This window comes from Halichoeres trimaculatus, unplaced genomic scaffold (genome assembly GCF_033239565.1).
Source record: "Halichoeres trimaculatus isolate MK-OKI-2021-1 unplaced genomic scaffold, fHalTri1.1 fHalTri1_scaffold_4, whole genome shotgun sequence".
Lineage (NCBI taxonomy): Eukaryota > Metazoa > Chordata > Actinopteri > Labriformes > Labridae > Halichoeres > Halichoeres trimaculatus.
In genome coordinates, this window is record NW_027437182.1 from 17,483,701 (window position 1) to 17,504,876 (window position 21,176).

At 40.0% G+C, this 21,176-nt stretch overlaps 2 protein-coding genes across 4 annotated transcripts; both read right to left on the minus strand.

Annotated features, from left to right (window-relative positions):
• Window positions 1-232: 232 nt before the first annotated feature.
• On the minus strand, window positions 233-5,967 carry lpar3 (lysophosphatidic acid receptor 3). 2 transcript variants are annotated; one of them, XM_074668569.1, is made up of 3 exons: window positions 5,712-5,967; window positions 4,158-4,912; window positions 233-1,119 (listed from the first exon to the last, which is right to left on the minus strand). In XM_074668569.1, the coding sequence occupies exons 2-3, from the start codon at window positions 4,897-4,899 to the stop codon at window positions 791-793; spliced, it is 1,071 nt and encodes a 356-aa protein (XP_074524670.1). In that variant the 5' UTR covers window positions 4,900-4,912; window positions 5,712-5,967; the 3' UTR covers window positions 233-790. The 2 variants fall into 2 exon arrangements, with proteins under 2 accessions (XP_074524670.1, XP_074524669.1); XM_074668568.1 differs by having other exon boundaries at window positions 5,682-5,967.
• A 1,072-nt stretch (window positions 5,968-7,039) lies between these two features.
• On the minus strand, window positions 7,040-20,472 carry mcoln2 (mucolipin TRP cation channel 2). 2 transcript variants are annotated; one of them, XM_074668456.1, is made up of 14 exons: window positions 20,354-20,472; window positions 19,443-19,596; window positions 18,751-18,924; window positions 17,878-18,034; window positions 17,556-17,634; window positions 17,357-17,453; window positions 17,109-17,208; window positions 16,526-16,638; window positions 16,170-16,319; window positions 15,420-15,521; window positions 15,100-15,222; window positions 11,087-11,293; window positions 10,714-10,847; window positions 7,040-7,522 (listed from the first exon to the last, which is right to left on the minus strand). In XM_074668456.1, the coding sequence occupies exons 2-14, from the start codon at window positions 19,530-19,532 to the stop codon at window positions 7,486-7,488; spliced, it is 1,563 nt and encodes a 520-aa protein (XP_074524557.1). In that variant the 5' UTR covers window positions 19,533-19,596; window positions 20,354-20,472; the 3' UTR covers window positions 7,040-7,485. The 2 variants fall into 2 exon arrangements, with proteins under 2 accessions (XP_074524557.1, XP_074524556.1); XM_074668455.1 differs by lacking the exon at window positions 20,354-20,472 and adding an exon at window positions 20,227-20,347.
• Window positions 20,473-21,176: the final 704 nt, after the last annotated feature.

Consider the following 21,176-nt stretch of genomic DNA (forward strand, 5'->3'; position numbering starts at 1 on the left):
ACATGACCAATCCAGAAAAATGTCTTGTTTAAAGTTATTTAAGGACAAAAATGAGGTCTGAATTGCTCGTAACCAGTAAAAAAAATCTGCCAATGGAACAAGAGAAAAGTTACTTGTATTAAGACATTGTTCTAGTCTCAAGGAAATTTTCAAGCAATTTTTTTCTTGTTCCATTGGCAGATTTTTTTACTGGTTACAGGCGATTCAAACCTCATTTTTGTACCCCGATAACTTGAAACAAGACATTCTTCTGGATTGATAAGTTGAAAGTGGCTCATATCAAGTATAATAAGACAATTCTTACTTTAAAAAAAAGACAAAAACACTTGATAAGATTTCAGTTTTTTGCAGTGCACTTTTGCAGGTGAAAACAGAAATGTAGCACTCTGCGACCCCCACCCCACGTGGCTCATCCCTCAGCAGCAGAGCACAGTATTATCAAAGTCCTGATGAGAAAAAGAGGACTGAGGACTTCTCATTGAAAACTCATGAGACTCGTGTGTTTAAAAATCTTCAAAGTCATAAAAACACATCTTTGAATCTATGTGGGCTATCAGCAGTGCATCGTGGTCTCTTCTTGGGTCCATCTCAACACCACACACTCTAGCGCCATGCTGAAGCAGCTGGCCTGCAGAGAGAAGAGAGAAGAGAATCTGAGGACAACAATCCTCAGAGACCAACCAGAGGTAAAGGTGTGGCTTCTCTTTCAAGTCAACTCCAATCCACGTCTTTGCCTGCTACGTCCAGTCCAAACGGGGGTTCTGGTTCAGTCTTTGAAAAAGTTTCATTTTCAGGTCTTTAGCATGTCCTGTTCTTCATTTTTGGTCTCCTCTGAGGGAGGCTGGCTGGTGCCTGTGTCTTGAGCGGAGCTAAGCGGTCTGGCGTTGGCCTTTGTCGACCGCTGGCGTCGCGTGCCGTTCCCAATGCAGCGCAGGAGGTTTTTGATAGTCGTCCACATTTCCTCGTCTTTGTACGAGTAGATGCAGGGGTTCATGACAGAGTTGAGCACAGCCAGGAGCAGGAGCCAGCGTTTCAGTTTCATGACCTCACAGCTCGTACAACTGAGGCCGTCCATCAGCAAAACCACCAGGCCGGGAGTCCAGCAGACCACAAAGGCTCCTTCAGGAAGGAATTCAGATCAAAAACAAGTTATAAAAACAAAATTGGAGCAAATCACAAGATAGTGTGCTTCTTTTCTCAGTTCATACAGCATTAGTCAGCTAAAGCAAACTGTTTAATGGCCTCCTATTGGTTTAAACACAGTGACTCAACTATGCTCACAACTTCCTGCTTTCCATTTGATTAATTTGAATTTATCAACAACCAAAAAAGTTTCAAAAAGCACTCATATTATATCTAAACTATGTATGTGTTGCATTGCATCGCATACAGAAACGATAAGCATGGTGGTGTCTTGTTTTTACTGAGCACTAGCCCTTCTCTAACCCTGTCAACAAGCAGACACAGGTTGTAGATACAATACAATGATTGTGTTAAATGCTTAATGCTGCCAGTTTGGTAAATAATATGCTAAGTCACCAGGCTACCGAAGCCGCCAATTATTAGCCATCCATTTCAGACATGTTGGGACACACAAGCCAGCTACTAAAGAGATTTCTGGAGCTGAAAGGAAGCAACAAGCAGCAACTTGTCCTCCGACAGAGATGTTGACACTACCGGCATGTCTACAGCTTCAGTGCATCTGCAGAAAAAAATACAACAAGCTGTGATCTAAACAGCTCTCTCTCCTTGTCTTGAAAACACAGATGTGAATCCTGGTAGATAAAAGAGGGTTTAGTGTGAGTATTCACAACAGTTTGTTTTGATTAATTGTTTTTACAACAAATTCAATTTTTTTATACTCTATCTTAGCGTGTGATTTCTGCCTTTGTTGGCACAGATGTCCGGGCTTTCTGGGAGCTACATCCTGGAGCTTTAGTCTGACAAAATGCCAGAATTTCAAGCACATTTAATCTTTTTGATACTTTTTCTTACAGCAAACCTCACTTCCTTTAAATGAAAGAATCTAAACCTGCATGAGTAGTTCAGTATTTCACTTGACGAATGCCATCAGATGTGTGACAAAGATAGGGCTATAGACTCTGACTGATATCTTTAAAGATAAGGAGAATGTGAAGTAGGAAGAGAAAAAAAAACAAACCTGTAATACTTTTTTGGTCGACATTAAAGCAACTTAAGAGGCTACTTACAGGTAATCGCATTACCTGTGAGCCATTTGTTGAACAGCACAGAGAACCACCTACTTTATCAGCCTTTATCTTTACTTAACACTTATGCGCTCATTCATTGAGATCTGGTTGTAACAAAGCATGTTATGCCTCTTCAAACAAGTTTGTCAAGTTGAGACTTCCACCTGAAAGCCTGAAAGCTTTCACTCAGAACTACTGCCTATTTTACATCACATCGTCCTGGATCTGGTTGTGAACCCCAAGATTCCCCTTTCCTCCAACAGCCACCGCAGCCACCTGTTACTTTTTTATATCTGCACAAACAATGACTCTTGTGTACAAACACTTGAAGAGCCTGAGGGAAGTATAAAATCATGTGAAAGCAATTTACTAAGTCCTCAAATATAGGTTCCTCTTCTTTTTTTTCCTCTCTATGGTATTGCCTGGGAGGAGGGGATGTTCATTGAAGGCCGGTTTGTGTGCTGTGGTGTGTGGATGTTACACCACACAGGCTGTGGAGCTGTGTCCTTGCATAGAGAGATAATTACACAGCAGTCTGGGATAAAGTGAGCACAGAGGAAGACAGCTACTTCAGACAGCTACACACTATGTCAGGCCACCCGTCCAGGAAAGCAAAGTCCCCAAACAGACAAAGAACAATGACCGACTTTTATTCTGCTGTGCAACTGTGCAAGTCACTACAACTCCATTATGCAATCATGTATCAGGACGAAGAGTGAGTGAAGTGCTGAGGTGAACTTATTCGACCTGATCTTACACGCAGCAGTTTCTCCAGAATCTCTGAGCCTGGTGGGGCGCTAACATATTGAATCATTTCTGCTTTCTAGTTGCATTAGGATATGCATTTTTCCCCTCTGTATTTCTGCTCCGGTTAAGCTCGGGATGTGCTTTCCTATTGTTGAGCTCTTATGCCCCATTTACACGACAACTTTTCATCTGATAACGCTAAAACGCGGCGAAAACGCAATGAAAAAAAATCTGCGTTTACACGAAAACGCTGAGGGACTGAAAACGCTGTAGCAAGCATGCCAGGCCTGCAGGTGGTGCTATAACTGTCTTGTCCAGAAGCAGCTTTGGGGAGATCTCCACCGAAGTAGAGTTGAGCCGATTATCTGATGTGCAAAAGTGGAGTAACAGGTGCAAATTTTGTGTAAAGACAGCCAGATTCAGCAGATTGAGCAGCACAAGCACAACATGGTAGTTCGTGATGAGCGTAACAACGGTACTGTTGGCCTGTTGTATGTGCTCGTGCGAGGCGGAGTGTGACGTCAGCGTTTCCACTAAAAACGCCAGCTTAATGTAAACTGTTAAACGTGAGGCTGAAACGCAACAAAACTTTTGCGTTTTAGCCTGAAACCGTTGTTGTGTAAACAGCCCCTTAAAGTGGAGCACTGGGAGTGGATGACTGAGAGCTTTGTCTCCTTTAAGAGGTATCCTGTTGCATTAACTTAACAAAGAGCCAAACCAGGATATCCAACTGACTGACCTGGGATAAAGATATGAGAAAAAACATATGATCTCTTTTCCCCCCAACAAACAAACAAAAAAAACTACTAAAGACTTCATTTGGGGAGGGCTTGCTTCTTGTTCCTGTTTAAAATCATGTTATCTGACTATCTAAAGGTGTTACTGTTGATCAGAACTTGTGAGGCTCCTCTTTTTCTCTTTCTCTCCAGGCTCCCTGAAAGCTACGATTTGTCACATTTCCTAAAAGTGTGTCTCATTACGAAGCTCAAGGTTTCCTCTCTTATCAGGAAAACACTGGTTACATTCCAGCCTGATCAGCAGGGACTCTCTGGATTGCCTGGACTTTGTGACCTCTGTAAACCCTGACGAAAACACACAGCTGTGCACCCCGGCTGCTATCAGCTGACCCCAGCAGGAAAGTTTGTGACCCTGTAACATCAATGATACTACAGCAGCTTCATTTTTGTATGAGGCACCTACCGAGCACCACCATGACTGTCTTGATGAGCTTGATGGGAGTCCTCTTGCGGTTAATGGAGCCGCTGGTGTGTGGCGAAAGCATGGCTGTCTTTTTCTTGACATAGGCGTAGATTCTCATGTATATGACCACCATCACGAGGAACACCACCAGGTTTGACACTGACCAGAAAACCAAGTAGCTCTTGCTGAAGATAGGTGCTAGCTGGGAGCACCTGTCTAGATTGCAGATGCAGTTCCAGCCCAGACTGGGCACAGCCCCCATGAAGATGGAGATGGCCCACACCAGCACGATCAGCAGGGTCACCCTCCTCTTCGTCAGGTTGCTGTGGACATTCCAGTGCATGACAGAGATGTAGCGCTCCAGAGCGATCACCAGCAGGTTTGCCAGCGAGGCCGAGAGACTGACGTCCAGTAGACCCTGACGTATGAAGTATCCTTTAACCGTAAGTTTCCGTGACGCCTCGCCCGTGTTGAACATGAGGTACACATACGCAATCCCCGCCAAGAAGTCAGAGGCGGCAAGGTTAGCGAGGAGATAGTAGAAAGGATAGTGGAACCTCTTGTTGGTGATGACAGCAGCTATGACCATGGCGTTGGAGACCAGGATGAAACAGCAGAAGAGCGAGCCAACCACCTGCACGAGGATGAGCTGAGCGGTGTGCCATCTGTCTTCAGCACCACTGTTGTTGTAGAAGAAACCCATGGGCTCATTATAATGACAGGTCTGGTTCTGATAAGCCATTTTGGGGAATAGTCTGAAATGAGAAAAACAAGAAAATTTAAAAGTTTACAGAAGGAAAGGAACCAGTTCCTTCTGTTTGACTGCAGCTGTGTCATAAAATATGTTTGCATTTCTGTTAACTGAAACATAACCTTTACAAAACTATCTGTAACAGTCAGCGACTTTACTTTTATTCAGAGGACTGATTAAAAGACAAGCTGTTTCATCAGGTCCAACTGTAAACGTGACTTGGAGTCAGAAAAAATGTGTTTCTATTAAAAAATGCTGAAGTTTTTTCCACAAAAATAATATCACTTTACCACTTCCCAGGCAACTGTGGAAGAATAACATAAAGATAAACACCACCTGGGCTTAATACTTGAGTAAATATACTTGCAATGATAAATGCAAACATTGTTAACAAGGGACAAGGGCACATGACTGGAAGAGTCTGCTTTGAATAAACTAAGGAGGATCATACTTCAACTACAGACGGACAAGATAGTCTCTCTATAACTACAAAGCCAAAAACGACACGTGCTTAAGAAAGTGACATGAGACACTACCGGAGTTTTTCTACCTGTTGAGGCATTCCTTTAATAAGTGCGACAACCTCTATGACTGCCGGGACCTTACACTTTACACAATGTTACCTGTCCGACAATCAGCGAAGAAGAAAAATTCCATCAGAGGGAGTGACAATGAGCTCGTTCATAGAACACTTAACTAAACTAAATTGACAGAAAAGACGATAAAGGTCTGATTCCCCCCACAGACGTCAAAATAAGGTGATATATAGTTACCTGAACGAGCAATTAGCCAGGTGAGTTTACCTGTCGCGAGCTGGTGGGCTGTCCGTGTTGCGTCAGTCTACTTCCAAGTTATGAAATAGTCCGTGAGTTTATGGTCATGTTTCCCTCCGGTGTTGAGCAGCAGCGCGCGGACAGACTGAGGGAGGGAGGTGAGAGAGCAGCGGGCGCGAGGACAAAGTGAAGGCAGAAAAGTTGTTGGTCTACACTTTGAGGCTCGAGCTCGGTGACGTTAGAGGGCGTGTGCCACTCAGTATCGAACGTGGATTCCTCCGGATGACCGCACGAGGCTCCGCGAGCTCACTTGATGAATGGAGATTATCTGCATTTCTTTCGTCAAGCTGCATAATTGACTTGTCGAAGCATCCTTAGATATCATTTTAGAGTTTATTTCAAATCATAATCATATATTTGAAAAGAATAAAGTCAAAGCTACTGTAAACCTGTGCATTGTGAATGAGTGAAACAGGCTAAGGTTCTAAAAGTTATAGATTCTAATACTTAGGCTATATTATAGGCGCAATATTTATTAGGCAAATTGTCTAAAGTGTGTTTTTCTATGGTTGAACTTTTACCTTTAGATTTGAATGCAGCCTGTCTCATGTTGCTAAAGACTTGAGTTCAGCTTTCACTTTAACTGGAGTACCTCCTGTATTATATGTATTACAACATTAATCTGAACACTGTCAGCAGAATTGGGGTTTAGTCTCGTCTTCCAAGGACACTATGACATGTGGGCTGCTGGAGCAAGGGCTCAAGCCCCTGGTACTTGGTTATTCTTATTATTACATTTTTACATTTTTTTGACGCCCTTACTGCCCTTATTTTGTTAGTTGGACATTTGACCTGAACTCATATATCATTTTTAAATCAAACATAATAGATATGTGGGTACATAGGAAAAATACAGTATTTTCTATGACGTGTTTTGTCTAAATATGAGTCATAAGTAAGATCACCTGGAGCATTTTGACAAAACAGTCAGGAGAGGTGTTTAATGACATTTAAATGAGCAGCAAATACCCACCACTTGTTTTTCTTTACTCCTCCTATCCCTTGATTTTATCACAAACTTTGGTAGTCAAAAGTCAAGTGTGAGCCTGTATGAACAGTTTAACTTCACTTGTAGATTTAATGATAAACTGAGTTATGCTGTTGCCCTTGAGCGATTTAAAATTTCCCCCTTGCTCAATCTCAAACCAGCTGTAAGTGAGTGAGGCAATCCTGGAAAGCCTCTGAAAACAGGTTAGTTTTTAGAGATCACAGAAGAAATTTGTTGTACTCTCAGGTAATAGTGACAATCATATTTTGAAAAGAAAGTTGAATGTGTAAAAAAAACAGAGAACTCAGTCTGATGATCAACACATGATTGCTTTACTGCTATTACAACACATGAAAAATAAATTACATCTAGCACTGCACAATGATGCATTGCAGCAGCTTTTCCTTTAGAGATCAAATACAAGTGACAAAGATTTCAGCTCTTGGCCAACTGATTGCACGTGTAGACCCTTAAAAAGGCCTAGTCACCATCATCCTGTATTCCAATACAAACAGGCAGGAAACTTTTTTTTTCCCAGTTCCAGCTCATATGCTTGAAGTCCACTTTCATGTTCAAGAGAGGGAACATGCTCGGTGTCCATATTGCACTTAACAGAATTAGCCGGGACTGCCGCTCTCCACTTCCAAGAGTATGCGGTGCAACAGCTAAAGTTCAAAGTCTGTATTGGTCGTGGGAATTCCTGTTCTCTGCACTCTCCTTCTCCCTGAGTTGTCTAATCTGCAGATCTGACAGCTATCAGCTAATTAGTATGACGTCATCATTTTCAGGAGCCCTGCAACAACATGGTAAAAAGAAGCATTAGTCATACGCTGCATTTTTCAGCCACACAAGATAAACATACTTCCTGCTTAAAAATGTCATTAATGAGTATGTATCAGCAAATATGTGCACAGTTTGAACATGTGATGATGGATGTGTTGACAAATGTTCAGAGCACAGTTTGTCGTATTTACCCAGAGTACTTGTTAGCAGCATGTCTCAGGGCAGGACAGAAATTTAGATTTGTCAAAACTCAAAGCTGCTTTTTTTCTAAACCCTGTCAGCATTGTTTACTCCAGTTGTCAAGAGAATCCTCTATTCAGATCATCAAGGTTGATTTCTACAACACAAACCAGCACAAGCTTGTCTTTTTATTCTCTGGGATTCCACCTGCATGATGGGTTTGGCCCCGACAGGATGAGAGACGACAAAGAGACACAGGAAGAGGCTGGGATTTCAGGCTGATTGGGCGTGATGGAAGACAAAAAACCTCTAAGCAAGCACTGTAAATAAAAGCCTTGTCATCTTTAATACTTTCTTGTTATTTGCTCAAAAGAGAAAACAGTTCATTTTTTCCTTCTTTTTTAGTCAAGCAAAACATTTTAGGGCTGAGGTTGTCCAAAACTCTCTGTTCCTTTTACTCCTGCAGCTGTTTGGACATGACTTCCTTTAACTCTGAAACATACATACACATCCTCAGTCGTCCTCTTAAGAAGAAAAACCACTTCATTTTTTACACCTCACTGGATTGTATGTGGTTTCTTTGCAAAGCTCAGCAGTCTTGTCAGATCTCATACAACATATTAAGTGAATGAATTCCAGTAGAAGCGTTCAAATCTGCAGCTTTAATAGTAACAGTCTCCCCAGTCTTGGGACAAGAGACACTACCACAGATGACAGACTTGATATACTGGCTTTCTATATGCTCTAAATGGGGACTTTTGCTTCTTTACTTGCTTTCCAACATGTTACTCACTGTAATTCAGGATAACAACAGGAAGAAGCTGATTGCATACGGATGAAATTTCATCCAGTAAGACTTTAACATGTTTGCTGATCTAATTTTTGTGACCACAGTGGGATGAAGACACTGCTAAGAATGGAAGTTGGTCAGCTCAGAGGGTGCAAATGACTGCAATTACAGAATACTAATGACGAAAAGTGAGCCCCCCCCAGAGAAGGCTGTGCATCTCCTCAGAGAAGATGCATATTCTACTGTCAGTGCAGTATAAAGTTGCAGGATAACACATCATGACAGTTCATCAAATAATGGTTTTGTAACTGAGACTACACATCCTAAAACAGAGCAGGAAAACTGGATGGGTCATTGGTAGAAAAAAATCTGTGGAGAAACAGCAGTCAGTGTGTTGATGTCTGTTAAATCAATGAGACAAGAGGCCTGAGAGTTAAAACTGCTTACACACTGTAAGAAAAGGCAAAGGAAAACTTCACCCACCCCTAATTCATAAAGTTCTTTTCCAAATGATTACATGACCTGAAATTACTTTTGCAGTAACTCCAAAAATTTGAGGCTCTGACTGCAAACACAGCAAAAATCTATACAACTGAAGTAGCTGCTTTTGTTGGATAATCAATCTCTTTTTGCACTTAGTCATAAAACAGATTTGTGCTGCTTCAAAATGCAGAACCAAAAGCTGCAGAAAAAAAAACACCACAGACTGATGAAGTACTGCTTTTGGTTAACTTGGATTTTAACGTGTATGTTCGGCAGAAAAAGACAGTGAAAGAGGAAGCAATGAGCTTTCAACGAGCACAAGTTGTGCATAAATATACACTCTGATATTCTGATATGGTGGGAAACAATCACCAAGATTGTGCTCACAAAGTGAAGAAAAGAAAGGGGTGGGGGATAAAGACTCCAAGAAGGATATCCCAAGTCTGCACCAGTGATGGATTAATCTTTTGAATCATACTTAAGTCTCAGTTATATGTTGGCAGAAGCCTGTTGATTTAGGAAGCATCACAGCAGAGAGGGAAGAGAGCGGGTGATGTCTAGGGGGAGGGGAGGGAAAGACAGAGAGAGAGAGGTGGGAGGGGGGGGTGGTGGTTGGGGGTTCTTCCCTGAGTACAGCCTGAGTTTCTCTGTAATCAGCCCATCACTGGGTGTGTCTGCATAGCTCCTACCACTAATTTCATTGCTCTCAGACCACGCAGACTGAGCCAAACCACAGCGTGGAGGAAACTCCGCTGCAGTCTGCTGCCTGCTGATGATAGAGATTGGCTCATAGAAAAGGAATGAGCAGCAAACAGAGACGTAGAGAGGAATACGATGTACTGCAGTAGCAAAATTGTGTCATCAGAAGCAACTGAGTTTCTCACCCTGTAATGTCATTGTTCATGTCTTTTTAATTTTTTGTGTCACTTAGTTTAATTATAACTGACTTATAAAGAGATACAGTATACTTGTTGACACCACTACTACATACTATAAGGGTACACAGTTAAGTATGTGATGATGTTTAACAGAGAGCTTCCTTTAAGATGTTTGTAATATTAAACTCTACTCAGAAGGTAACACATCTGATGGAACCAGATTCAAAGGTGTTTTTGACCTTACAACACTGCAAATGTTAGTCAGAGCTGGAGTGACAAAGCCTGTGCAAGTTTAGTCATGTTTGGAACATTTCCCCTGAGCGGTATCTTCATTTCCATCCAATACACCAAAAATGATATCATGTCTCGTGACTTTTCAGCCTATCACATAAATGTATTTAAGTTTCTGTTGTCAGCTTTCTGATTATGAAATACAGTGAGTAATGTGGGTCAGTCAGATTGTGCAGATTTTGATTTTGTTCGTACATAAAATGGAATTTTGTTCCCACACTGTAAGAGACAACTAAGCTGATTAGTCAGTGAGAACTGGAATATATATCAGTTCTGTTTTGTGTGATGCTACGCTGGGGTGTCATTTATTACAATTTTAAAAATGATGACGAAAAAAGGCTTGTAAGGTTTAAACAACAGTGCTCTGAAGTATTCTGTATTCTCAAAAAGTATGCCAGTAAACATGTATTCTGTTTGGAGAACAAATATGAAAACTGAATATAAATATTGATATTGTCCATATTTCAGTGATTCATGTTAGCACAAGGGATCCTCCAGGCGTGACTGTGTGTGTGCATCAGGGCGTGTGAACAAAAGTCAAATATTACAGTATCACAGCTTGTCAGTAAACACTCGTACCTTTGGCAGCAGCAGAGCGTGGGGTATTTGAGTTCAAAGTCTGTGTGACCACTCTCCTCTGAAACAGTAAAATCTTTCTGCTCTTTGAGGAACTTCTGAAGGTCTGTCAGTGGGAATCCTTCTTTCTGATACCTCTGTTGGTAGAAAAAAAAAACAAAACACAAATGTAGTCGATTTTTTGTGGCATATGTCTCGTAGACTTTTTTCAAACAAGTAATTGTAGCATCAATAAATCTACTGTGTTATTTTTATGTATGGTCGTAGACTATTTTAACAGTAAAATAAAAATGTAATAAACCCTGAAAGTAGTTTCACAGCTAATCAGATAATTGACTGTAAAATTTTAGTAATGTTGTAAAACACTTTTGAGTACCTTGATGGTCTCATAGGCGTCAGTAATGAGGGCGATGAACAGCGACAGCACCATGTAGATGAACAGCGAGATGAAGGAATACAGGTAGGCCCTGCTGAAGAGCCACACCAGAGTGTTTTTGTCCTTCAGCTGGGCAAAGGTGGTGAACATGTCGTCGCCGTTCACCAGGGAGAAGAGGCACTCAGCTACACGACTCAGGCTCTCAAACTGGAGTGGTGAAAAAGGAGGCATCATTTAAGATTTCATAGTTAATGTAAGGACGATGCTTAAGTCTGAAGAGTTTCGAAATTAAAAAAAAAAAAAAAAAATCCTACACAGGCTTTCAAGATTTTTCTGATATCATTTTATACCTTTAGTTACAACTGAAGAGAGGACTTAGCGTCGGTTCAATGGATCACAAGAGAGTCAACAGAGATTATTTTAACTGGCACATCATTTTCGATCTTTAAAATGTTCTGGACTGGTTTTTGATATTGGCTATGACTTATTTAAAATCCTCACGATATAATAAAACACTTCGTTTTAACCCCTCAGTGTTGGCTGACCAGTGTTGGTATTTTACACTTTTTCTTTAACACCCAACAAGCCATCAATGATCAAAATCTTTCTGATGTGTTGATTAATAAATTAAATACTGAAATTAGATCAAGTAACAAGTGAAATAAATTTGAAAACCCCCCAAATACAGAAAATCCAAAGAGGAACATGGCTTATTTCAGATAAACTAACAGATAAAAAGTGGGTTTAAAAAAAGATGTGTATCCAGGTAATGGTTGGGGTGAATGTGTGTGTGACCGATTTAGCATAGCTTCTTCTTTTTAAACAGCTCATGTGCAAAACAAGAACCCTTAGAGAAATCAGGTCACCAATAAGTAGAGGGAGGTGCAGTACACTGACAGAAGCATGATAGTTGATAGGGGTGCTGTGATAAAGGCAGAGAGACAAACAAAAAGACAGATGGCTGAGGGGGAGAGACATTATGAAAGAGTTCTAGCTGAAAGCGATAACATCTAAATACAACATCCCACTGAGTCAGTATGGATTCCAGGGCATAACACTTGAGGACGTGTGGGATGGCAAGTCCTGTAACATCCTTTGTTTATCCCTACAGTAAATACACAGAGGAGACTGAGAAGGCCGCCGGCACACTACAGGGGACACCCCAAGCCACTGCAATGTAAATACGACAGGGTATCAGTTGACTGCAGCGTTGAAAACAAAGGGAACTGAAACTTATTTCATCCAAACTGTAAGCAGAAAAACACTTGAGGTTTAAACACTTTCACTTCCACTGAACAAAGTAGGAAAAAATGACACAGTGACAACAGCTGCATTTAGAAGAAATATAACTGTATTTTACAGCTTTTTGTGTGCTTTTTTTCATGATAAGGCCCAGTAAATAATTAAAATGGGAGAGAAAAAATGCATTATCTCTGTCAGAAATCCTCCTTGAAGGCCTCAAGCTGTAGCCTATTGGCTGAGCACCCTAAAGTAAACTGACCTGAAAAACATACTTCCAGTCAGTCTACAGCTATTTACATTTCTGATTCCTCTTCTCTGTCATATTATCAACACAATTTTATTGGATCGAGCTTGCCCTGGGCAGATGATCTCAGTCTATCTCCCATCTGGCTCTCTTACAGTGCAAGCACTGCAGTGGACGCCTACTGCATCCTCAGACTTCCGTAAATAATTTATCTCAACAACTAAATACACACATAATTTGTCTGATCACACTCGCAGTCCAAGCCGTGGTCCCTCCCTCTCCAAACGTCCACTGTTTGCTGTTAGAACATCTGTTGATGAGTTTTCTGAGCAAATTAAAACATTTCCACGTCCTGTTTCTCTCTTTTTTATTGCCTGTAATTGCATGCCATCAGTTGTGGTTTGTGCAGATTTAACAAGACTTGTGAACATAAACAGGTCAGCCAAATGTTTGAAATTTGACCTTTAAAATAACTTGAAAAGTTCATGGAGGGCTGCTTTGTTTCATGCCCCTCTCTGAATCTTAATTCACTGTTGCTTGTTCTAAAGGTTTAATAAATCCAACTGACACATGAATTATGTTGTTAATTACACACATAATGCTGTGAGTGTGTGCGTGCATAAAATAAGGTCCATCCCTTGGGGAAATCGTCAAAATTTGGCTAAATTAAATGGAAAGAAAGCTTGACTAAGTGAAACTGGGTCTTTATTGACTGGGCGTATACTGACATCTAGTGGCTGTTTATCAGACTTCTCCAAACAAAATACCCTAAATCTGGCTTTGCTCCAGTACAAGGAGGTCAAAGCCAATTTCCGCTTTTAAACTTATTTTCAGGGTATAAACTGTAAAAGCAACATCAGTTTCTTCCCACACAAAATATAATAGCTGAGGATTGTTTTTTATTTTCTTCTTCCGTATTTCAGTCAATTAAAAGAAAACCTGGACTAGAACTTGTGTACTAGTGTTTTTAAATACTGTAACTTAACCTCTATTGCAGCTTTGAAACCTGCAATAGAACGCCTGTATCAACATAAAATATAGCTTATGAATCTAGACTTAGATATGGAGAAATTCTTTGTATAAAGAATTTCAAAAATCAGTTTTTCATGGATTAAAATTACTGTAGCCGGTAGGTGTCAGCTGATTTGCAAAAGCAACAACACAACGAAAGTACAGCCACAACGGAAGCTAAGAGGACAGTAATCCTAACAGACACAGAAAAGTTGTGAAAGTAAGTAACTGATTGTTTTCTTTTTAACTTCAGCTATGATTAATAAAGCTCTCATGCTGATGTTAACACACGTCTGATTCATAAAGCTAAATGTAAGATGACATATTTTTCTGGTAAATAAAGAAATATAAGTACTATGAAAGGTATTACAAGGTGACACCCCTACAAAGCTGAGGTTAAGCTGACCTCTTTTAACTTCCGCTGTGGCTGTACTTCCGTTGTGCTGTGGCTTTTGCATTCATGTTAGCTTTTGCATTCGTGATGTCGCTTTTGCATGTGTTTTTGCTCTTGCACACCTTTTTTGGCTTTTACAAATTGTCTGACACCCACCAGCCACCGTACTGAAACCCAGTCTAAGCAGACTGATTTGTGAGTATTAACATCTAGAGATGGGCCGATACACTTTTTTACATTTCAATCCGATCTATTAAAATTTAATTGTGCTGATACCCAATCCATTCCGATACAGTAGGCAACATAGTAAAACATAAAAAAATAAAACATTCTCAATTTCAAGCCATTTATTAAATAGCGTTGCAACAACCTGAGTGCAATATGTAATGGCATGATATGTAGGAATGCACCAATCCAACTTTTCTGGTTCTGATACTGATACCGATGCCTGGGCTTTGGGTATCAGTCCATACCAATATTGATTCAGTACCAGTGTTAAATAATAACCTGCATGCTCTACTTTGGGATAAGATAAAAAAACTGAAATAATCATTTATTTAAACTTTAGAATATTCAAATGTTTAGCACTATTTTGGTAAAAACAATGCTTTAAAATGTACAGAAATTCTATTCAAATGTAAACTTTTATACCCTGTAGACTGGTAATGCAGCAAAAAAAAATGCATCAAAGGTAACAATTTAAATCAAGTGGTCAAGAGCGCCAGTGAAAAAAAGGCATAGGGCTGTTTGCCTGGATCGGCCCCTTTCCCACCGATACCGTTCCAGCTTTGAGGGGCACTGATACACCGATACCAGGATTGGTATCAGTGCATCCCAATTATCATCACTACCCTATGAGTCATTTTAATATTCACATGCTTGGGCCCTTGTCAAAAATGCTGTCACAGCTAAAGCGTGACCAAACGTTCATAATATGTAGGATCTCCCTTCATGCAGCTTTAATTTTCCTGCCTCAGCATTTCTGCAGGACAGGCGACAGCATAGTCAGCCCCACTGGTTCCTCTAATTTCTCTCGCAATGATAGCCAGGGCAGGAATAACATACTGTCATCGACTCATTTCTTACATTCCCATCAACTGTTTCCCTTAAAAACAGGGTTACCTTCTCATGGTAAGGTCCCAGCACGATCCAGCCGCAGAAGGTGTAGCCGAGGTAGATCATGCCGGCACAGCAGCAGAAACGAAGGACTTTGGGGAAGGCTGCTTTCATGGTTAATATCAACACCTAAGGCAAAAGGCAAGGAGTTACCATCCATGGAAGAAAATAAGTTGTCACAACCTCTGTATCTTAAATGTCCAATAAGCTGCAAAATCAAAAAGCGTCATAATAATTCTGTTTTTATATTCCTTTCCATATCATAGTCAATTTCGAGTGCAAGGTATGGTCTTTAACAATGTAGGAAAAAATACTTAAAGACTCACATTGTATTTCTGGAAGTATCCCAAGTACCTGATCACACCAACCCACACCAATAATGTTGAGGTTCCCAAGAAGATACTGCACACGTCATAACTGGTTAGACTCTATCAGGGAAAAATAAATCTTTGAGAGGCATGTTTGCATTTAATCCTAAAAAGAAAATCAGGCTTCAGTGATTCAGCAGGATGGCACACCCATCTCTAACAAGTCAGCAGTCTGTTTTAGCATCAGGTGGTAGCGGTGACATGAGCTACAGGGAATGATTTTTATGACAGCTTATGCATGAAGTGGAGCAGCAAAGGAGGAACATCCCGTCATTAACCAAAGGTGACACACAATGACTTGGTGTTCTTTACTCCAGGGTTATGAGACAAGCGTCTCAGTGGCGTCATTTAAAGACTTGGGAGTCTAATTGTGTTTGAGTTGCATTTAACAGATTTTTATAGTGTCTCCACTGAGTTGTTTAGCTCCAAAGTCCTACAGGCACCAGTCATTCCCAAAGTTTTATTTGACAACAGTTTAATAAATAACTTGTTATAAAATCACAGGTGATGCCACGTACTTAACTCTGAGAAAACTATGACAAATGTGAAGATAACTACCTGGTATCTAACTTCATTTTTTCAGCATCAAAAAATAGAAATTCATTCAACACTTAACATTTTAAATAATCAAACATTTCCTTCAAAGTATGACACATCACTACTACATTACATCTATTAAATCTGTCTGAGGTACATGAATAATTTTACCTTTGCTTGTATTTCCATTTTGAGTATGGAGCCAACGATGGCCAAGAGATCGCTGACGATAACCAGCAGGTACCAGCCGTTTAGAAACTCACCCTGGTCATCTTCACAGACTGTACGGTTGTAGTTATCATGCAGGAATCTGGAAAATCTCTGGAAATACACCATTACAAATATAGTCACTAAAACCATCGAAATGATCAGATTAAACATTTATAGCAATAGTTTGAATGTACTGTACTTTTTTGTACATTTGGCTTCATGTGAGAAAATTGAGGAATATGCACATGATGTTCTTCTTCTGTGTATGATGAGTATGATGATGATGATGCAGTGAGATCAGAGACTGCTCAGCTGACCTGCAGTAATCTGACAGCCAGTACGATGGAGCGGGTGCACAGCACAGCCGATGTCAGGCAAATGAGGATGACGAAGCCGTCAAACACCAGAAGATAGTGTGTGTTCTTCTGGGCTGGAACGCAGAAAAAAAAAATTGTGTTTGTGTGTGTGAGTTTGTACGTGAAAGTGTACGTGTGTGTATGTGTGTCTGTGGAGGTTTATCTCTTACATAAGTCCTTCGCACTACTGATAACTGAGGTAACGCCTCACCAACAGTCAAAAATAAGCAGCAAGTGGCAACTTTCACACACCAGAGCAAAATAATACATGTTTATAAAATCTAAATAAATATATAAGTGATATTTTGTGTAAGTGTAAAATATAAATAAGACCATACAGTTTAAGATGTAAAGGACAGACGTATGGGTTCCTAAAGAGCTATAGTTAAATCAAAGGAAATTCGTGAAACAAGAGAATTCAGTCTTAAGGTTCATGAAAAATAACATTGCCAATGACTAGAGAAAGTTAGACTCCCTTAAACTGCAATTCACCCTCCTTTTCTTCGTGTTTGTTAATCAAGCAGGTGAGACAAAAAAGCCTCACCTGTCCCAGATATCTTCCAGTCACGACATGCGCTGCTCTGAGCGTCAGTGTCCAGGAAAATCTTCACCTTCCCACTGTGACACTGGTTATCAAATGTTATCTGAAAAAAAGATTAAAAATAGACTGACATAAAGATATAACACCTTTTATCATCCAGTGTCACGAGGGAAGCATGTTTTAATCACTCAGATAAAGGGCAGCAGTTTTGTGTTGCACAACATTAGAAATGAAACTGCTCGTAATCGTACCGTAACATAGAAGGAGTAGCAGTCGGGTAACTCTCGAGAACGCACCGTCTGAAGGTTGATCCCTTTCAGCTGAAATGTCATTTTGATGTCAACAAGCCTGAAAGCAAATTTGAGGATAGTAATCATGCATTAGGAATGAGATCAAAGTGTAAATTGTGTATTTTAGTTCAAGCTGTGTCAAGTGTCAGGAGATGAATACCTGTAAAAATCCAGATCAAAAAAGGATGAATTCTGGGTTTTCCATTGATTTGCAGTTTTTGGATCGTGGGACATGCAGACTGAGAGCACAGATAAACCAAGTCAGAACTCAAAGTACTGCACTAAGACATTTTTCTAATAAACACTGAAATAACACAGGGATAGTGCTTCTGTACTTCTGCTTTTGTGAAAAACACTACCCCACATTTCCAACCATAGCACTAAACGTGTCGTTTCTCAAAGCTGATGCTGACACCTAAAAAAAACACAAGGTCATTTTGTTGATTAGCTGTTTACCAAAGCAATCAAACATCCCCTCTTACCTGTTTCCAGCTGAGAGTCTATGTCATAGGCTTCATCTGAGGGGTCCACAGTGCCTCTCTTGTAGTACTCCTTACAAATGGTGAGAGGAAGCGGCTTGCCATCCTCATCTTCAGCATAGTTTATAGGGCCCACAGAGAGGCGGCCCAGCTGGCTGTACTATAAGTATGAGAGGGAAAACAAGCTATCTCAGGGTAATTTACTCAATTTTGTTATGAAGCTGAGACAGTATGACACCAAAAGCCTGGTAAATGTAAACTAAACAGACCAGTCCACTAGTAGATATTTTCACAGGAAAGCAAGACAGCTTTGGGGAAGTTTGAATCACATCAAGTATGTTTATGTAAGCATTAGCAAAAAAACTCCATCTTAAATGTTAAATACTGTGCATAGGTTATCCATCATCTTGTATGCAGGCATTCCTTATTTCCTCAATTACAAGAGCTTGTTCATGTTTCTGAGCCCATAGTGAATTTGTTGCGTGAATTATTTTTAACTAGGATTCTAGGAAAAGCTGGAAAAAAAATAAAGAAGAATGTGCTTTTTAACGCATCAGAAGATAAAACCATCTTTAAAGTCTCAGAAAAATAAAAACCCCAATGCAAGTATGATTCACATAGCCTCAAACACCAGGCATATCAAATACCCATACTGTTAAATTAAAACTTTTATGCAGCCTATGTTAAAATCATAATCTTAATCTAAAGTAGAAACTCTTTTTTCCTGCAAGCTACAATTTACAAAACTGAACTTGTTGTAAATTAGAAAACAGTTGGTTGTGAAATTAAATCAGTTAATAAAAAGTACGTCATTCTAAAATTCAACTATAAATATGATTAATGTTTCGGTTATAAAAATCAGAGAGTTGAACTTGCCTGATCGAGGACATAAAACAGACCGTCATAGACGTCATGCTGCGTGTAATAGGCCACACTGTAGTCATCCTCATCCACACCGCTGTAGTCCTTCAGGAAAAGGTTTTTAAGCGCCATTGTGTTCTCTTCTTTGTAGGACACCACAAGCTGATTGTTGAGGCCAAACAGAACAAGCTTTGGAGGCAAAAACAGCAAAAAATCAATTGTATGTTTAAATATAAGGTATTAATTGAGGGTGGCTGTGGCTGTGCATGCATTTCATTTAAGCTTTGATTTTTGGGGGGTAAGCAATAACAGTTTTTGCAATCCTTATCTTTTGGGCAGCCATTCCTTAATGTCCCATGCAGGTTTTACTTTCACATACAACAACAGACATAAAATAAACTTCGAAGGGAGTAGAACAACAGATTTCTTCTGTATCAGTATTAAGAGCAGCTGGCAAAAAGGAGAGCAGGGTTAAGATGTACGGGTGTGGTGCACACATTTCATCATCTTCAAGTTGAAATGCAGAGGCACACTCCCCCTTATTGGAGACTTGAAGTTGTCAAACTGTGTGTACACAAATATCATCACTAATTCACATTTACAGGCTTGTTGTCCCAGACAAAAAAAAAAATAGTTGCAGGAAGCATTTTATGGGCGGATTGTTTTTCCAGGTCTTTCCCAATGTACAGAAACCCCATGATACATACTTGTGTGGTGATCATCATGATTTTCAGTATCTGCACCCCTAGCTTCCAGGGTAACTGTCGTCTGGCTCTGTACTTTTCACACGGACTCATGAAGTAATACTTGAGGTCATCTCTCAGGCTCTCCTCTTTGATAACCTCTTGGGTCAAAACAGAGCTGAAACAGAAAGTTTCAACAGAGTTAAATTACAAGCTGAGGCAGACAGAAAAAAGTGCATAACTGGCTCTAAATGTTTGAGTCTATCCCAGTGTAAAGCCAGATTGTAACACCAATAATGTAAAAACAGAAGTGAAAGCAGATGTGCTATGATCATCATCTTGGGCCGTAGTTTTTTCACTGCAGATTTGTCATCTCCCACAGGAAGGACTCCTTGTACTGAGCACACTGGCTGCATTCATGCTGCTGCCTGGGTTTAAGTCCAAGGTTAGCTCAGTGTGTGCACTTTCAATATTTTCCCAACTTTTTTCCCCCCACAAGCTCACACTGACATATTACAAAACTTCTAGTACTCACTTGTACCTTGAGTGCGTGTTAAATCACACACTGTGTCTATATCAGGAAGTCAGAGCTAGCAATAAAAACCTGAACCTCTACTTTAATGAAATGATGACAATAACAGGTAGGATTTTAAGACAGGTTTTTTAGGTTATCTCCGGCAACGTGAGTTGTCAGCAAACGTATTTTTATTCCGTTAAGTAAAATTCAGCAACACAAAAAGTCAAATTGTATATTAAACACATGTCCCTTGTGATAACTTTTCAACGCAAGTCACTTAAAAGGATTTACCTGACTGAGTTGCTCCTGTCCAGGTATCGATTCAGTAATTCCATAATTGTTTTTCGATACGAACTAAACACAGCTTAACACACAAGTCGCAAAGTAGAAAACTGACAGGCAGCGTACACACACTCACAGTTCAGCGGACTGCTTTCAGCTGGGTGTCTGTGTACGCACGCGGCTTCCAGGCATCCAATCAGGAAATGAGCTGCAGGCGGCGTGCACGTTCACCACTTCACAATCTACGGCCTCATGGGGTCAGCAAGGGTCCGGTCTTCTTCTAAAAGTAAAAATTTATCACATTTCATCTCAACGAGAGCACACAGGAACCATTTTTTTTTTTTTTTTTTTTTTGCTTTTTGCAGTTGTTATTTTATTTTTATTTTAAAACAACCTGTGCAAAACAACATGTACAAAACAAGAGGTTCACATGAACTTGAAACACCATAAGTAGAGGAATAATTAAAAAATACAGTATTATAAATTATTCACCATCAGTGCTTCAGAGATTCTGTCTGTTCAAGACACAATGAACACAGGGGGATTAGGGCTCCTGTTTTTAACCTCATACATTAAATATGAATCCTCTCTTTCTTTACATTCTTCCAGTTAGTTACAGGGGGAACCGTCCCTTAAATGGCTCATTATTATACCTTTTTTAAATGTTGTTTTCTATGATAATTTGGCTTAATAAGTCTTGGTCTCCAATTAGTTTGTTCAAGAACATACAAACATGCTCACATTAAGTTGAAGTGAATACCCAAAAAATGTTTAAATCCTTGAATCACAACGAAAAGAAAGTTATAGCTCCAATTCAGTCTCAGTTCTTTTACCAACAATTACAGAAAAAAAATTCTGAGAGGCCACCAGCATGATTACAGCAGTTTTAATTGTGGAGTGACATACCTGGGTGTTCTCTGTGGCTCATTACTGTGCTAAAAGAAATAATCTATGAATCA

Coding starts and splice junctions, on each gene's coding strand:
- lpar3 (XM_074668569.1), bottom strand. CDS start 4,899: ATGGCTTATCAGAACCAGACCTGTCATTATAATGAGCCCATGGGTTTC. Junction 1,120..4,157: donor GACAGTCATGGTGGTGCTCG/GTAGGTGCCTCA, acceptor TCCTTCCTGAAG/GAGCCTTTGTGGTCTGCTGG.
- mcoln2 (XM_074668455.1), bottom strand. CDS start 20,270: ATGGAATTACTGAATCGATACCTGGACAGGAGCAACTCAGTCAG. Junction 17,454..17,555: donor TTTGATCTGGATTTTTACAG/GTATTCATCTCC, acceptor ATTTGCTTTCAG/GCTTGTTGACATCAAAATGA. Junction 16,320..16,525: donor TGGCTGTCAGATTACTGCAG/GTCAGCTGAGCA, acceptor GTGTATTTCCAG/AGATTTTCCAGATTCCTGCA.